This window comes from Quercus robur, chromosome 12 (genome assembly GCF_932294415.1).
Source record: "Quercus robur chromosome 12, dhQueRobu3.1, whole genome shotgun sequence".
In the NCBI taxonomy this organism is placed as follows: Eukaryota; Viridiplantae; Streptophyta; class Magnoliopsida; order Fagales; family Fagaceae; genus Quercus; species Quercus robur.
Window position 1 is genome coordinate 14,107,327 of NC_065545.1, and position 16,097 is coordinate 14,123,423.

General features: G+C 35.2%; 1 protein-coding gene across 1 annotated transcript; it reads right to left on the reverse strand.

Moving 5' to 3' along the window:
• Positions 1-6,142: 6,142 nt before the first annotated feature.
• Positions 6,143-15,171, reverse strand: LOC126710607 (pectinesterase). The gene is made up of 3 exons (XM_050411158.1): positions 14,258-15,171; positions 13,764-13,924; positions 6,143-6,944 (listed from the first exon to the last, which is right to left on the reverse strand). Exons 1-3 carry the CDS (start codon positions 15,103-15,105, stop codon positions 6,250-6,252), a joined length of 1,704 nt encoding a protein of 567 aa, XP_050267115.1. The 5' UTR covers positions 15,106-15,171; the 3' UTR covers positions 6,143-6,249.
• Positions 15,172-16,097: the final 926 nt, after the last annotated feature.

Sequence of the window (16,097 nt, forward strand, 5' to 3'; positions counted from 1 at the left end):
CTGAGATTCCTTTATTTGTAACTGCTTGTTGTGATAATAGTGGAATTTCGGGAGTGGTGACCTTAAAATCACCCGGTGAGATTTTTGTCGTGTTAGTTTTCCCCATTCGTAAACAAATCACCGTGTCAAATTTATTTTCCACTGCATACTTAGTTTATTGGTGATTTGTTTGTGTTACCACGCATTTGCATGTTAATTAACTTAATTAATTCACTTGGCTAAATCAATTGGTTAATTTATCACAAGGGGTCAATTCGTTTTTGGCCTATCACGAGAAAACCCAAGGAATAAGGCAATAAACTCATGGAAGCAATAAGAGGTAAATAAGAAGTAAATGGGCCAAGGAAGAGCAAAGGAGAGAGGTAATAGGCTAATGAGCTGACACGGCATGAACACCAGCTAGCAGGCCCATGGAGGTAATAAGAAGTAAAAGCAAAGCAAGGCAGTCAAGGAGGTCCAAACAGAGAGGTAGCAAACACAATGAAGCAGTATGACAGGATTAATGGTAAAAGGCTCACGGCCATGAAGAAGAAAGACAAAAACTCAGGCCCAATGGGCTATAGAGGCAAAGGCCCTCGCTTAGACAATGCCCAACCTAGGAAGGGATAAAAGGAAGAAAACACAAGTCCAAAAGCCCACACATTCTTTACGCCACAAAGGATAAGCACAAACTAGTACACGCAGCAGAATCAAACAACGCAAAAGCAGTAGAATTGCATGAAGAGAAGAAGGAGACAAACACAAACGAAGTAGAACTTGCACAAAGGATCAAGGCATCACCTACTTGTACCCAGCCAATACATGGGAGGTGGGCCATGGGTCAAGGTATTCAGAGGGTGTGGTTTGATGGTGGGGAGAAAAAGGGGTCTATTCTAGGGTTCTTGCCTAAGCTTCTCTGGGGGAATGTCTTGCTAGGATGGCATTTTACCCAAAAAAGGTAAGTATAGGCTAAGACCACTTGATGCATGCCATAGGAGTAGGTGTAGAGAAAGTCTCCAATACTTATCCATTGAGGTAAAATAGAAATGGAGAGAGATAAGAAACAAGACAAGTAATTTTGTCTGGAAATGGAGAGTGGTGCAACCAACACACTATGGGCAGAGGTAATGGCTAGGCAACCAGCAGGTTAGTGGGCAGTCCTAGAGAGATGCCCACAAGAAGCCAAAAATGGCTGAGGGACAAAAGGGGTAAATCTCATAATGGTAGATGGTACAAAAGGGGGTAGCCATGAACATTAGAGGCAGCAAGGAGGAGAGGGAGGAAAGAACAGAGAGGAAAAGAAAAGATAAAAAAAAAATAAGTGGTAGAAAGAAAACCATAGAGAAAATAATGCTGTAGAAATAGAGGCATGCATCAATAGACCACTTTTTCTCTCCCTCCCAACATTCCCACCCTGTAAAGGTTGTAAATCGAAACTTAAACCATTTATGCCCTTTTTCCAGAATGAGTAACTTCTATGGCAGAAGCCTTTGTTGAGGTTACTTGCATTAGAGGTTGGTTTCCTTTTTGGTTTCATTTCTACTGAATAGCTTAACCCATAATCCAAAAAATGATTTATTTTCATTATACTTATTGGGATGATTTCTTATTGTTTGATTAGAAGTTACCAAGTTGTTTACTTTTTATTGGTGTAGTGTTATTTCTGCTTGCTACATTACTTTGCTGTAACTCTGTTAATTTTGTTCACGGTGTTAACTTTATTTAGCATGTTTTATTATTATTAATCATCCTACCGTGGAATATTCTTGCCATAATATCTGTAACAGTTATTCCTATTGTGACCATACCTTGTGTCCAGCCCACTAACATCAGGACGCGTTTACATTGGGTAAGCCTGACTTGTGCACAAGTTGGCTTGAAGTGCAATCCTTGCAAGGCCAGTCCCAACTCTTTTACTCCAGATTGACAGGCCACAGTGCAACATAAGGGGTTAAGGCCCAACAATACCAAAAGGTCCCCACACCTACATTGTTTTGACCATGTTTAATTTGCTTCTTTTTTTTTTCCCTTCAATTGCATTGTGAATTGACATCACCAAACTTCCTTCTACCACCCATGTAACACTCACCTAATCAGAAGCTCTCTGTCTCTCTGTCTTTGTCTTTGTCTCTCTCTAGGGCTATAAAAATAAATGAAATAGATAAAATATAAAAGAATGGAAAGAAATCTAAATGAAGGAAAAAAACAAAAATTTATCTCCCTCTTGTTTGGATGTTTGAAAAGAAATGAATGGAACAGAAAATAATATTGTTTGAGAATTGAATGTAAACTATACGGTACGGATACAGTCTTACCGGTAAGAGTATGATACAGGTACAAGTACTGAGATATAGCATTTCTTGAAAAACTTGGGGTGTGACATGTCGGGGATACGTGTATTAATTACTTATTAGATATATTTTATTTATACATTGTTAAACATTTCTTTTTAGATATTGTAACTATTGTTAAGCATATATCAATTTAAAAGCAATAGTGGATAATAAAATGAATCCATAACCATTAAACGATGTTTAGAATAAAAACCAAGATCTAAAAGAGTAAATAAAAGATAACTAGATAAGTGTTCAATATTGAAACCAATATATAAAACATATAAATAAAAATTCTTACAAGTTTGGACTATCTCTCGGGGTTGGGTTATAATGGTATCAACGTCGTATCACAGGTGTGTCCTAGATGTATTGGCACTAAAAAAGAGAGAGACTAGGTATGTATCTTAGAAAATGAATCTTTTAATGATAATATTAAAATGCCCATTCTTTAATAAAACAAGGATATTATGGTTACTAGAGATAAAAATTCATTAAAACATATTAAATTCCCTAATTCGATTCCTTCCAGGTGGTCAAAAAAACGTAGTTTTAATATATATTGTGTGTAGCTTTTCCTTGGGAAATATTTTGTGTTCTTGTCTCCACCTTTAAGCCACACTCAACCTGTAATTTATATTTTAGTCTATTGTATAACTTTGGATACTGTTGTTTGGAGCGCACATATCCAAATTATAACATCGGTATGTCTAAACTCACAGGCTCACAGCACCATTGCCCAATTTGAATCATTTGGGATTTAGCCAATGAAACTGAACTGTTATTTACAAGATTGTAGTTATTGCTGTAATTGCAGCAGGTAAATTTTCATGTCTGAGAATTGAGCAGTGTGAACTTCAAAATATTTGGCAACAATATTTCTCCAAAGACAAACAAAAGATAAAAACAGGTGAAATATTGTTAAAACCTCGCAATCAAAAACTGTGTTTTTTTCATGTGGGGAAGGGTATCTTCTCTCTATAATTTTCTTTCAAATGATTGGGCTGTTTTGCATTGATTATGCGGTACAGCATTATTTCTTTGGGCACTTCACACTTTTCCTTAATTTCCTGCCCAATTTGAGAGGGGCAAATTTTCATTTATTTAAAGGACACAAATTTTCACAACTATTGAAATTTGTTATCATAACGGTATGTAATAAAAATGGTATTAATTGTAGGATGAAATGAAAATAACGTTATCTTAATTATCACTTATCATTTTAGTCACTGCTATCTTTACAAGTTATGAAAAATATTGGGAAAAAAAAAAAAAAATCTAACATTGTTCTTTCTCTCCAATTATCTGCTCAATAAAGAGTTGCCTCCGGACCAAAGCATGTTGGCAGAAGATAAAGTTCAGTCAATTATACACTGAAGGGGCCAAAGAATTTTTTTTGGATAGAATACGTGCACGAAAAAGAAAGTCATGGAGAAGTATTCATTATTGAATAGAAAAGAATGCATAAAACAAATGATAATTTGGATGACAGGAATTAAAAAATTGAAAAAGGAATTTCATAGATTGAACTTTTTTGTTCAAGAAACGATGGCCACAGATTTGACCCAATAATATATTTCAATAGTGCCTTGTTCATATCATCATGTGCTCCTCTGGTACACTCCCACATGCTGCATGCATTCATGTTCATTGCTATACACAACACCTCCCTGTACAGCAAAAAGCTGACAAACACATTTCTCATTGGGTGAGAACTTGGAAATTAAAAATCTTCATGACATATGGGCATTGGATTCAACTTGATTAAAATGAACCTCGAGAGAGTTTACAGTTTCCAAATGAATCTTTTGAATGATTGTATACTAGTCTATTAGACGACAACAAAATGCCTCTGGCTATTCTTCGCCTAATTTGTTAGAGAATCTCTGCTAGCATGACTTGTGAAAATAATTAAGTCCTTGACTTTGTACGTTGTCTATAATGCCATCACTTTCTACCTCCATTTGTAAAAAAAATGCACCACCATGTATATTGATCTATTTGATGGTTCTAGCACTATTAAGCTTATCGATTTAGCACCCCCCACCACCCCAAAAAAGAATAAAGAAAAAGCTATTAAGCTTATTGTGTTAACGTCTAGAGGGTTAACATGAAGCGGATTTGTGGACCACCTCAATATTTGCTATCATTTTTCTATGAATCTATGTCAAGGAATAATAATTAATTAAGATTGGTAGATTTCATTTTAAGATGTATTGTATGTCTTACACTTTGCTGATAACATATCTTTGTAGATCCAAATGATATTAGGAAGACATTTTTTTCTTTCTTTCCCTCTAACAAGGAGTCCAAAATTAGTTAAATACTTGATTATTTTTCGAGTCTTGTAGGCCTCTCATTCTGCGCATATCAAAAAAAAAAAAAAAAAAAAAAGGTATAACTTGATGATTAGCCATAGATTCATGAGGTTACTTATATTACTCATTTTGTTGAGTTATAGGCAATGAGAATTGGAAATGAAAACTTAGCCAAACATACTTTTTAGGTATGTGACATACCAAAAGTGAGTAAATGGTGATAAAAACAGAGTAATAAATGATGAAAATTAATCAAACCAAAAAACCTCTAAGGATAAACACTAGTTCAAAAACTCAATTCTTTTTCGTGTTGATATGCCTTTTAAACTCCATCAAAATCAATTTAATTAAAAACATATATGAGTATGCTGGCATGGCATGTTTTCTTGTTCTTATTCTTATTATTACTAGTATTATTAAAATTAAAATTAAATTTTCATAATCAAGCCAAGGCTCCCCCACGGCCCCCCCAACAGCACCTTCAAGACTGTAGTACAAAACCAGAAAGTATCTCAAAGCTACGCATGGGTAGCAGTCTCATCATTACAGCCGCTTTCAGAGTTTCGTATTAGTAATTAGCTTTTCATCATTTTCACTTTACTTCCCGTGATTTGTGGTTCAGCAAATTTGTGGACTTTTTGACTTTTGAGCTTTTTTTTTTTTTTTTTTTTTGAGAAACTGACTTTTGAGCTTTGAGCGCGCATTGAGAGCATCCTATGTGGGCTCTTGGAGTTGGAACATGGATATACGAACCACGTGATATGACTCTCTCTACTCTTTCTTAACTTATCTCTAACCTGGCCCACCTAGAGTTAAATTTTTTATTTTTATTTAAAAAAAAAAGGTAGCATGGGTTTTGGGGACCACATTGGGCCTAGCCTTTTGGGAGTGCATCCATAGGCTTAGGGTTTGGGTGACCACAATGGGCTTTGAATTTTGCAAGGTCCAAGCTACACTGGGAGATTACTTCAAATTTTGAAACGCTTCTTTGGGTTGGCCTGGTGCAATATGTCCTACCCATCTAAAATAGGTAAAATCGTAAAGGCCCAAAATTTGTGGTCTTGGGTTTCTTCCAAAGATAAGTTGGGCCTATGTAGAGCTCCAAATGTTGCATATATTGGCACTGTTTTTATAAGTTTTATCAACTTAGGTAATCAATTCCCGGATCCGAATCAGGTGCAATTGTGGGAGGAAGAAGTTGAGATGGTAAAAAAGTTAAAAGTTTTGATTTAAGCGTTGAGATTAAAAGTAAGTTTTTTATCTTTTAATCTTAGCCATCAAAAATGCTATTGCATGATGCAAGATCTCAATGCATCAAGCACCAATGACCCAGTACAAATATATTTCATATTGGAATCTTTCTCAAAGAAGAGGTTTTAGAGAAGGGAAATTCTTATTTTACATTGTGCAGTACAATGTAAATTTACATTATAAACACACACACAAAAAGTGGCAAATGTTGTACACAATGTAAATTTACATTGCAAGTACAATATAAACATATAAAATTCATTTAGACAGAGCCATATGAATGCTTGTTATTCGATCATAGAGCTTCTTAAACGTCAACATTTAAACAGAGGAAAAGGCATTAATTACTTTATAACCATCCTCAGTCCTCAACTCAAGCTGACAAAGTATGGAATGCTAGAAGAATTTAGCCAGTCAGTTCCTTGTATAAATGCCCCTACAGTAAACTGGCTTGCAACTGTTGAGTTCTTGATGACTCTATAACCGGGCCAAGTCACTCTAGCACTTGTGTTAGACCCTGGCCCTTGGTTCTTATACTCACCATAATACAAGGTACTCAATGCAAATGTGCCATTCCATTCCAACCATCCAGCTGGGTCTACCAAATCATCAATGTAAGATCTGAGAAAAACAGTCCTTGAATACTCCTTCCATGGACGCCCTAGATAGGTCTTAAAGGATGATTTTACTGGGATTAAATCCGCAGCAGCTGTAACTTTGCAATTTAAGATAGATATCCCTGTGTTTTGGTTAGGGTCCTCTCTACCTTGTGCAGTGAAAATGTTTTTTTGCTTCTCACCTGGTTTACGGGCATATATATTGCAATTTTGGAGAACCACAGCTGCGTTACCAAAGATGAAGTCAACTGTCCCATATATGTCACATTCGCGATAAAATTGTCGAAGGGAATGGACATAAAGGGTGTCTTGGTAGCCAACAAAGCTGCATTTGTAGAATGCTGAGAAATCTGAACCGCTCCTTAATGCCACTGCTTGGTGTTTACTTGGCCCTGCTGAGTTCTCAATGGTTATACCCTTGGCTATGAATCCATCCCCCACCACGGCTGAAAAATAATCACAATATATATGTACAAAAAGTGTTAGATGAAGGATCATGGGATTATATGTAGAGCATAGATTCCAAAAACCATACAAATTGGAAGCTATTACCATTCAGGGTAAGCAAAATTTGTTTCTTTTGTGTTTTTCAACCCTACTAGCCACCAGAAGTTGAGCTATAAAAGACTTAAAACTAACCCTCAAACTTTATTTGCTAAATTCAACACCACTATCGACCATCTTGGTTACTCTACTGGTTCATATGACAAGGTATTATTATTCAGATGACCTTGTCAACTTCATTCTCCTACTCTATGTTGGTGATATGATAATTACTAGAAACGACTTATAAGGCATTCAAGAGCTTAAGGCCATGTTTGGTTTAATAATTTTCATCACTCAATTTCCGTCACTTATCACTCGTCGCTCAAAATACCCTACCCGTTTGGCACCATCACTCACTTGTCATCACTCAATATTTTTCATACTGTTTGTGGGTTCCATACCTGTCACTCAGTGCAGGTTTTTTTTTTTTTTTTTTTTTTTTATTAAAACCGAACCCAGTGAAAAAAAAAAAAGAAAAAAAGAAAGAAAGAAACCCAGATCAGATCACTGAACCCAGTGAAAGAAGAAGGAAAAAAAGAAAAAAAAAAGAAAACCAGATCAGAAGGAAGAAGAAAAAGCCACCTAGTGTGAAAGGAAAGAGAGAAAAAAAAAAAAAAGAAGATGAAGAAGGCAACCCAGTGAAAAAAAAAAAAAAAAAAAGATTGTCAAAAGTTGCAGCTAAAGTGTGACAGTGGGTCCCTCTATGTAGTGTTATTTACGAAAATGCCATTGAGTTATGAGTTACGGAAATGTCATGTAGTGTTTTCAGTTTCCATAACTCATAACTCAAAAATTAGAGAATTGAGTGATGAAAACAAAGTTATGGAAACAGAGTTATGGTGGTGCCAAACAGATTTTTAGCTATGGATCCCACCATTTTTGAATTATGAATTATGGAAATAAAGATATAAGTTATGGAAATTGATGAATCCCTAAATATTTCGTCAATAAGCAGTTAGAAGTGTGTTTGTGTCCGTTCAATGTATCCTAGTTTTTGAATTTTAGAGCCCGTTTGGATTGAGTTTTTTGATAACTCAATTCTCTGTTTTCATAACTCATAACTCAAAAATGGTGGAACCCATAGTAAAAAGTTTGTTTGGAAAACAATAACTCTGTTTCCATAACTCATAACTCAATGGCAATATTGTAATTAAACACGCATAGGAGACCCACAGCCGCAACTTTTGACTTTTTTTTTTTTTTTTTTCCTAGGTTGGCGTTGTTCTTTTTTTTTTTTTTTTTTTTTTTCCTGGGTTGGCTATTCGGTTTTTTATTTTTATTTTTTTATATATTAGCTTCAGTGAGTTGGGTACTAAAAAAAAAAACAAACTGTACTGACTGACAGGTGTGGGACCCATGAATAGTGTGAAAAAATTCAGTGATGAAAATAAAAGTGATGTTACCAAATGAGTGTGAAAAAATGAGTGATGAGTGATGAAAATTGAGTAACGAAAATTGAGTGATGAAAAAAGCTTACCCAAATAGGATCTTAACTTCCATAGTAGGTAAGATTACACCCGTAAAGCGAAATGACACATTAAGCAACTTTCAAGCATCAAATCATGATCATTATTTCTCTAGTTAGAATTTAGTGATTTACTTTTCTTGATGACATTATTAGAAAATGACTTTTGAGCAGTCTAAAATTCAATCTCCAAAGGCATGCATCTCAGTTTTAGATTTCTCTGTAGATAGAGAGCACAAGTAACCCATAACATGTAATTTTTAGCTATTCTCAGAGTATAGAGAATAGTACTTTCTCCTACATTCATAATAAAGTTCATTTATTAAATTTGTAATAGGATCCACTATAAAGGTAAGAGGAAAGGAGAGAATTTCTCTAAAGTACTTAAAAATTTTCCATCCAAAGCATAAATGATAAATGCATCTATCCAAATTTGGCATTTGAAAATGAAACGAATAGAAACTCATCCCAAATTTCAAAAAGTTAAAGAACCGGCAGAAAAAGACAAACTAAACCATTGATGATAACATGTGAACTTGGATTTCCTTTAAAAGCAGCTTATTACGTAACAAAAATGTCTAACCGGATCATTTGCAAATTACAAGTAGTCTATTAGGAGACAAATGCCTTTGCCGACAAAATAAGTAAAACTCACGCTTTTCAAGAATCCACGTAAGGACCACGACTGTCAACTCGACTCGATCAGGAGATGCTTCTCCTTTTCCTAGGGCCTAAGCCACCGTCACCAACACATTTTTTCTATGAAAAATGCTACTATAGCAGTAATTTACCCAAGTTTTACTCCAATTCACAAAGTGTAAAATTGTGAGCGGTAGTTTACCCAAAAAAAATAATAATAATAATTGTGAGTGGTAAAAAAATAAAATAAATAATTGGTCCATTTTTTTACCGCTAACAACCATGATGAATAGCAAAAAAAGTTGTATAAATTTGCCGTTTAGCATTTATTGTTTTTCTGTACTCACAAAAAATGTTGTTGATGTTTAAGGGTGTGTTTGGTTCGCGTAAAATCATTTCCGGAAAATATTCTATTTTCCAGAAATGCTATTTTCCGGAAAGGAAAACGTTTTCATGTGTTTGGCTGTCACAAAATTCATTTTACGGAAAATTAATTTTGGTGTTTGGTTCGGTAAAATCATTACCAGAAAATACATCAAATCCGGCGAAACGCTCGTCCGACGAGCGTCCGACGAGCGGCGCTCGTCGATCGACGATCGCGATCGACGAACGCGCTCGTCGATCAACGATCGCGATCGTCGATCGACGAGAGACGAGCGCGATTGAGCTCGTCGATCGCGATCGTCGATCGCGCCGCTCGATCGTCGATCGGGATCGTGCACCGCGCCGCTCGTCGGCGCGGTGCGATCGTCGGACGAGCGGCGCGATCGTCGATCGCGCCGCTCGTCGGCACGATCGTCCCTCTCTCTCTCTGATCTGGGCTCTCTCTTCTCTCTCTCTCTCTCTCTCTCTCTCTTTTTCCGAAAGTAAATTGAAGTGAAAATGAAGGCAGAAATCATTTTCCGTGGTCAAAGGGAAAATTCATGGTCAACCGGAAATCATTTTCCGGAAAATAACGTTTTCCGTGACAGCCAAACACCGAATTTTCCGGAAAATCATTTCCGGAATCAGTTTGAAGTCAATTCAAACGCACCCTAAGTCTCTTCAATGCAGTTAAAATTCATGTCAGGGTCCCTGCTTTATAAATTTGGGTCCATATATAGAATTGGGACCAAAACAATAATCCTTATCCGTTGTAAATCTATTTAAGTACATAGCTAGGATGCAAAAGCCAAAAGAGAAAAAAAAAAAGTAGAAGAAAATAAAAGAAAATTGAGGCAGCTTTGTCTTATGGGTATGCTTTTACTGAGCTGTTAGGATGCAAAAGCCAAAAGAGAAAAAAAAAAAAAAGTAGAAGAAAATAAAAGAAAATTGAGGCAGCTTTGTCTTATGTGTATGCTTTTACTGAGCTGTCAATAATCGAAACAAAATAATGATTAGAAAAAGATAAAAAGTAGGAACGCTAGACAGATTTGTCAAATATGCTTTTTACTGAGCTGTTGCCAATAGCCGAAATAAATGACAGATTTGCATGATATGTATTTTTTTAATGATAGATTTGCATGATATGCTATTTTATATTTGACAGATTAAGAATTACATACTGATTTGCATGAATAAGGTGGTTTGTACTTAGTATGTATTTTTTATACTTGTGTATAAATAGAATTTATGTTTTAAAATAATATTAAGTAAGTTATTATTTATATCTATCATACTTATCATATTTGGACAAAAAAAGAAACTCATTATACTAATCGTTCCGGAACATTGTAGGGTTACTGATTAGTATTGAATTAAATCAAATCAATATATCAAATTATGCATCTTTAATAAGAAAGATTGAAATTAAAATGCAATGAGTTTTAAAGATTAATCAACACCACCACATACTCTTGGTGCAATGGTCACTCCACAAGTATAAATGCTTGTGGGGGGTAAGGGCCGGGATTTAAGTCTCTAAGAGGGAGTTTCACACACATATACATTTAGATTAGGTTAAAGTAGAAATTCTATCTTATAAAAAAAAAATAAAAAGATTAATCAACAATAAATAATAAAAAGTAATCTAAAATTAAAATAATAATGGCATGTCAGACCTTTTTGGAGTGCATACATAAAAAATGGCCTTGGTTCTACCCAATAATTTGCCATATACACCCGTGAATGTGCTTTTGAAGTTTTGATTCCAGAATTAGAATAAGACAAAAGGAAAGGGCATTTTTGTTTCAAACCCTTTTATAGTATTACTCTATTCTCTACGATTTGGCTCTTATATGGTGATTATAGTGCCAGACAGGCAGGTACCATTGAAGTCAAACTAATCAGAGATTTATAAGATCAGGATGATAATTTCCTATTACCAACTTGGATCACCCATCATTTCAAGCTTTCTAATGAGACTTTGGGCTCGTTTAGAAATGACTGATTTTGTTGAAAACTGAAAATATTATAGTAAATAATTTTAAATACCACCTGATTATTTTTGGGGTTAAGTTGGGGCTAAATAATGTAGCACAGCTGAAAGTATTTAAAAGCTATGTGTTTTTTTTTTTTTTTTTCCTCTCCCACCCTAACGCCTTTCTTCGAGAAGAGAAATCTATGCCCACCAGAGAAATTCACAAGGAAGACAACCTAGTTCAACGCCGGCGAAGGGCTTAGAAGTCCAACGCTAGTGAAGAGCTTAGAAGAGAAGTCCATGAGGAAAATAACCCAGTCCGACACCAACAAAGATCGGGTTCCCTGAGAGAGTACTCTTCCACCCTAATGCCTCCCTTCGAGAAGAGAAATCCATGCCCACCAGAGAAATCTACAAGGAAGACAACCCAGTTCGACGCCGGCGAAGAGCTAAGAAGAGAAATCCACGAGGAAGACAACCCAGTTCGACACCGGCGAAGAGCTCAGAAAAGAAATCCATGAGGAAGACAATCCAGTTCAACGCCGGTGAAGATTGGGTTCCCTAAGAGAGTACTCTTCCTTCCATAAACCCATTTCACCATTTTCCAATTTCACTCCTCTCCCACCCTAACACCTCTCTTCCCATAAATCCTCTTCCGCACTGTGTTGTTGTGATCCTTTGCCATTGTTGTTTCGTGGGTGATGATGAACAATACACGCATGGAGGATTTTTTTATTGAAACAGTGCATTTAGGGAAAAGAGCTATGTGTTTTTTCTTCAATCTTGCATTTAATGGATTGCTACTATTCACATGGGTCCCACAGATTGGCAAATGCCAAATGCAAACGCTGTGGAGAAACGCTGTATCCAAACGGATACTTTATGTTCATCTTCTAATTACATTGCCTAGAATCCCATAAATCATCCTTTAATTGGAGTGGTTGAATTTATAAGATATACACTTTTTTTGGGTGTTGCCAATCACAATTCCGCTATCTACTACCACTATAAAAACAAGTTTGTATGGTATGATATTAAATGATAGGTTTATGTGGTGGGGCTCGGTAGTTTTCTCTTTAGTCCACTAAAATTGAATCACCCCAAATCAGAGCGGTAGTACGAGAGAAAATGCTTTGTAATATTTTGGACAAAATTGCCCATGCCAACGTTCAATTTTTTTTTTTTTTTAACTTTTGGGTCTTTTTATTCTCTGCTTCTTTTGTCTTTTTATTGATAGGATTCTTTTGCTGTTCACTCCGTTTCTGTTTTTTTCATTTGTACCGAACAACTGATGCTTGACCTTTTCTTCAATTTTTGTTTATTCTTTCTTGCTTATCTTCGTTTTTCTTTTTCTTTTGTGTTTATCTTTCTTCAGTTTTTTTTCTTCTTTTATTATGTGCTTATCCTTTCTTTTCTCAAACAGTTAGTTTTTTTTTTTTTTTTAAAGTAATTTTAGGTTCTTAAGGGAGTGTTTGGTGATGTTGTTCTAGTATCATTGTTTGTATTTTTTGAAAATACATGTAGGTGAAAATGTATGTGGAAATATATGTAATGTTGTTTAAAAACTGAAAATTGTTGCTTAAAATCCATACCAAACGGTCCCTAAACTTTTTTTTTTTTTTTAATGTATAAATAAAGTACTATTCATACAAAAAATTTTAATAAAAAAAATGTGTTGCTTTTACTCTTTTAGTTTATAACAGGACATAATTATAAATTTATATCAGCTTCTTTTTCTATCCTCCTATTTTTTTTTCTCAATCAAATAAATAAGTTTTTTATATCTCTATTTCTTCATCTTCCCAACCAAACTTACATGAGTGAAAACTAAATTTTTTCTATTATTCCACTTTCCTATCATTTTTTATTTTATATCCTCATAATTTTTTACCATTCCAACCAAATGGACTTTGAGTATACCTATTTATTACCAATTGGTTTTAAGGCGAGTAGTACAACTCACAGTCTTGCATATTTCAAAGTCTATACTGAAGTGGATGCAACATGATTACGTACGTGAATGGACCAACAACTCGTGTCCCACATCTCTTATTATTGCCAGTACATTATTACATAACACATACGTCATGCAATAATAGACATCGCCAAGACCCCTCAAAAAAATAGACATGGCCAAGATCATCATCCGCATCAAACACCAAGAGATATTTCTACTTAAAATTGTAAAAGGGTGTGCAACAAATCAAATTAAAATTCAAAGAAGTCAAATATAGAGGCATATAATTTAGGAGAAAGTTCAAGTTTTTAATCTCTCACCTACGGTTGCTGACCTGAATGTAGTCCACCCGTCTATCACATTCCTACTCGCTTTCACAATAGTCTTTCCAATCCCGTCACCTATGAACATCAAATTGGGCTTCTTCCTCTCTACCTCCACATTCTCAAAATATGCCCCGGCCTTTATGTATATCACAAACCTACGTACCAAAAGTTCAATTACTAACAATTCTCTAATACATAATTAATTCATAATAGACCAACATTATGAGAATGAACTTATTGATTATTATACAAGTACATAGAGTTAGCGAGCACTAATTGAGTACTAATATGTCAAATTATTAGAATAATAAATTTAAGGACATTTTTTCCCTAACTGCTGAAGTAAATTAATGTATATATTACTGGAACAAAAGTGATATTACTTTAATAAGAGCACTTACTTTAATGATTTATGATAAGTATTGTAAAAATGGTGTCTCTAACATTGCTCTAGAATTATTTAGAAGGTCAAATAATGTATGACAAACCTGGTTGTGCTTGAGTTTGGAGCTGCAGCCACTGCCTCGCCAATGGTGGTGAAGTTCCCAGTGCCATCCTTAGCCACCCGTAAGTCATATTTGATCGTATTCACTGTTGTTTGTAACAATTTTCGATCTTTCCGGGAAACCCACGATGGGAATCCATTTTTCATATTTCCAAACTCATGGAACTCCTGGGACTTACTTGTGTTAAACCCCGGGATTTTCTTGAGAATGGCCAGAGAGTTACTCATAAGCTGAGAGATATTATACAAGTTGTTCTTGATTTCCTCTCTCACGTCTGCTTTGCTACGAGTAAACCCGTCAAGACACGTGTACTGGTTAGTCATTGCGGCACTTAACAAGGTTTGTAAGTCATTGTGATGCTTGGAGTCTAATTTCTTAGAAGAGAGGTCAGAGATAGTGGTTTTAAGCTGAGCCATTGTGTCATCAAAGAGCTCAAGGCAATCGTCCAAGGCTCTCTTTTGAAGAGGGTCAAGATTCTTGAGCTTCTTGCGGATGCTGGTACAGTTTGAGGAGGAGACTCTGACTTTGGAAAGTGTGTGGTTTACAGTGACTGAGATGATCTGTGGGAGTGACTTGGTAGCGAGATCAGGGAAGGAAGAGAGTGTTGAGACACATAGCTCTGGGTATAGTGTTCCTTGGCATGTGAAATGGGCTACTTGGATGTGTTTGTGGTTGTGGATGTGTAGGTGGGGGATATCCACCATATCTGTGGTGCCATTCTTGGGGCTCTTTTTCAAAGGGGTTGTTGAGTAGAGCAGCAAAACTAAGGCAATGGCTGAGATGGGCAAGAAAGTAAGCAAGAGTTTAGTTCTTTCTCTGAGATTATACATTGTGGATGATTTGAGAGAGAGAGAGAGAGAGAGAGAGAGAAGTGAAAAATGAGTGGTGCTAAATATGGTGGTTGATGCTAGTTAAATAGAGTATAAAAGCAATGGGCTTTGTCTGTCACAGGAACTTATGAAAATATTATAAATGTCTTACATAAATAATGACTCTTACTATCAATTTAATTAATGAAAACTTACACGTTTACAGTACTTCGGTACTCAATAATTAGGTGTAAAGCAAGGAGATGCGGACTATACACTGCTTAGTTGTGAGATTTGTGTCCGAAAGTTGTATCCCTATCCTATCTATGCATAAATGATGTCTGCTCCTTTGGGCTTTGCTTTGGAGTTCTTATTTTTCGTTTCCATGTTGTTAATTTACTGATTAGTGTCTCTTGGCTCTTGGACAGTCGGACTCGGCTTCTGCCCTTTGTTGAGTAATTCTAGAATTACACTTTTTTTTTAACAATTATTATTACTTTTTTTGTCTTGTTTGAAAAGTCAAACTTTTTAAGAGAACATCATTTATTGTCTTGTCTATCTTTTAAAAATGTATAAGTTTCCAAAACTACCCTTAAAAAAATTTATCAAAAAATTGAATTAGTAAATTAATAGGGGTATAATAGGAATATTAGTAAATTAATGACTTTTATTTTTAAAAATAGGACAATATTTTGGGACATCTCAAAATGAAATAAAGGAAAAAAAAAGTGGAACGGAATGAGTATTATATATATATATATATATATATTTATTTATTTATTGTGATTGGTTTTCATAAAAAAAAAAAAAAAAAATTTACGACCACAAAGTTTTTCACAATGATTCACAAATTTTCTTCTCTTAATTACAATGTCACATCATAATTATGGTAAAGTTGTGACATAAGAGCTGCAGTCCTAAATTTGTTCATTTTTATTATTGTTAGAGGTATCAAATCGAGTTAATGTGTTGGGTTTGTATCGAGTCAAGATAGGAGTATTCGACTAAATGAC

Bases quoted from the DNA above. Each gene is read 5' to 3' on its own strand.
- LOC126710607 (XM_050411158.1), bottom strand. From the start codon at position 15,105: ATGTATAATCTCAGAGAAAGAACTAAACTCTTGCTTACTTTCTTGCCC. The intron at 13,925-14,257 runs GTTTGTCATACA...TTTGGTACGTAG, and splicing joins CCAAACTCAAGCACAACCAG to GTTTGTGATATACATAAAGG. The intron at 6,945-13,763 runs GTGAGAGATTAA...ATTATTTTTCAG, and splicing joins ATTCAGGTCAGCAACCGTAG to CCGTGGTGGGGGATGGATTC.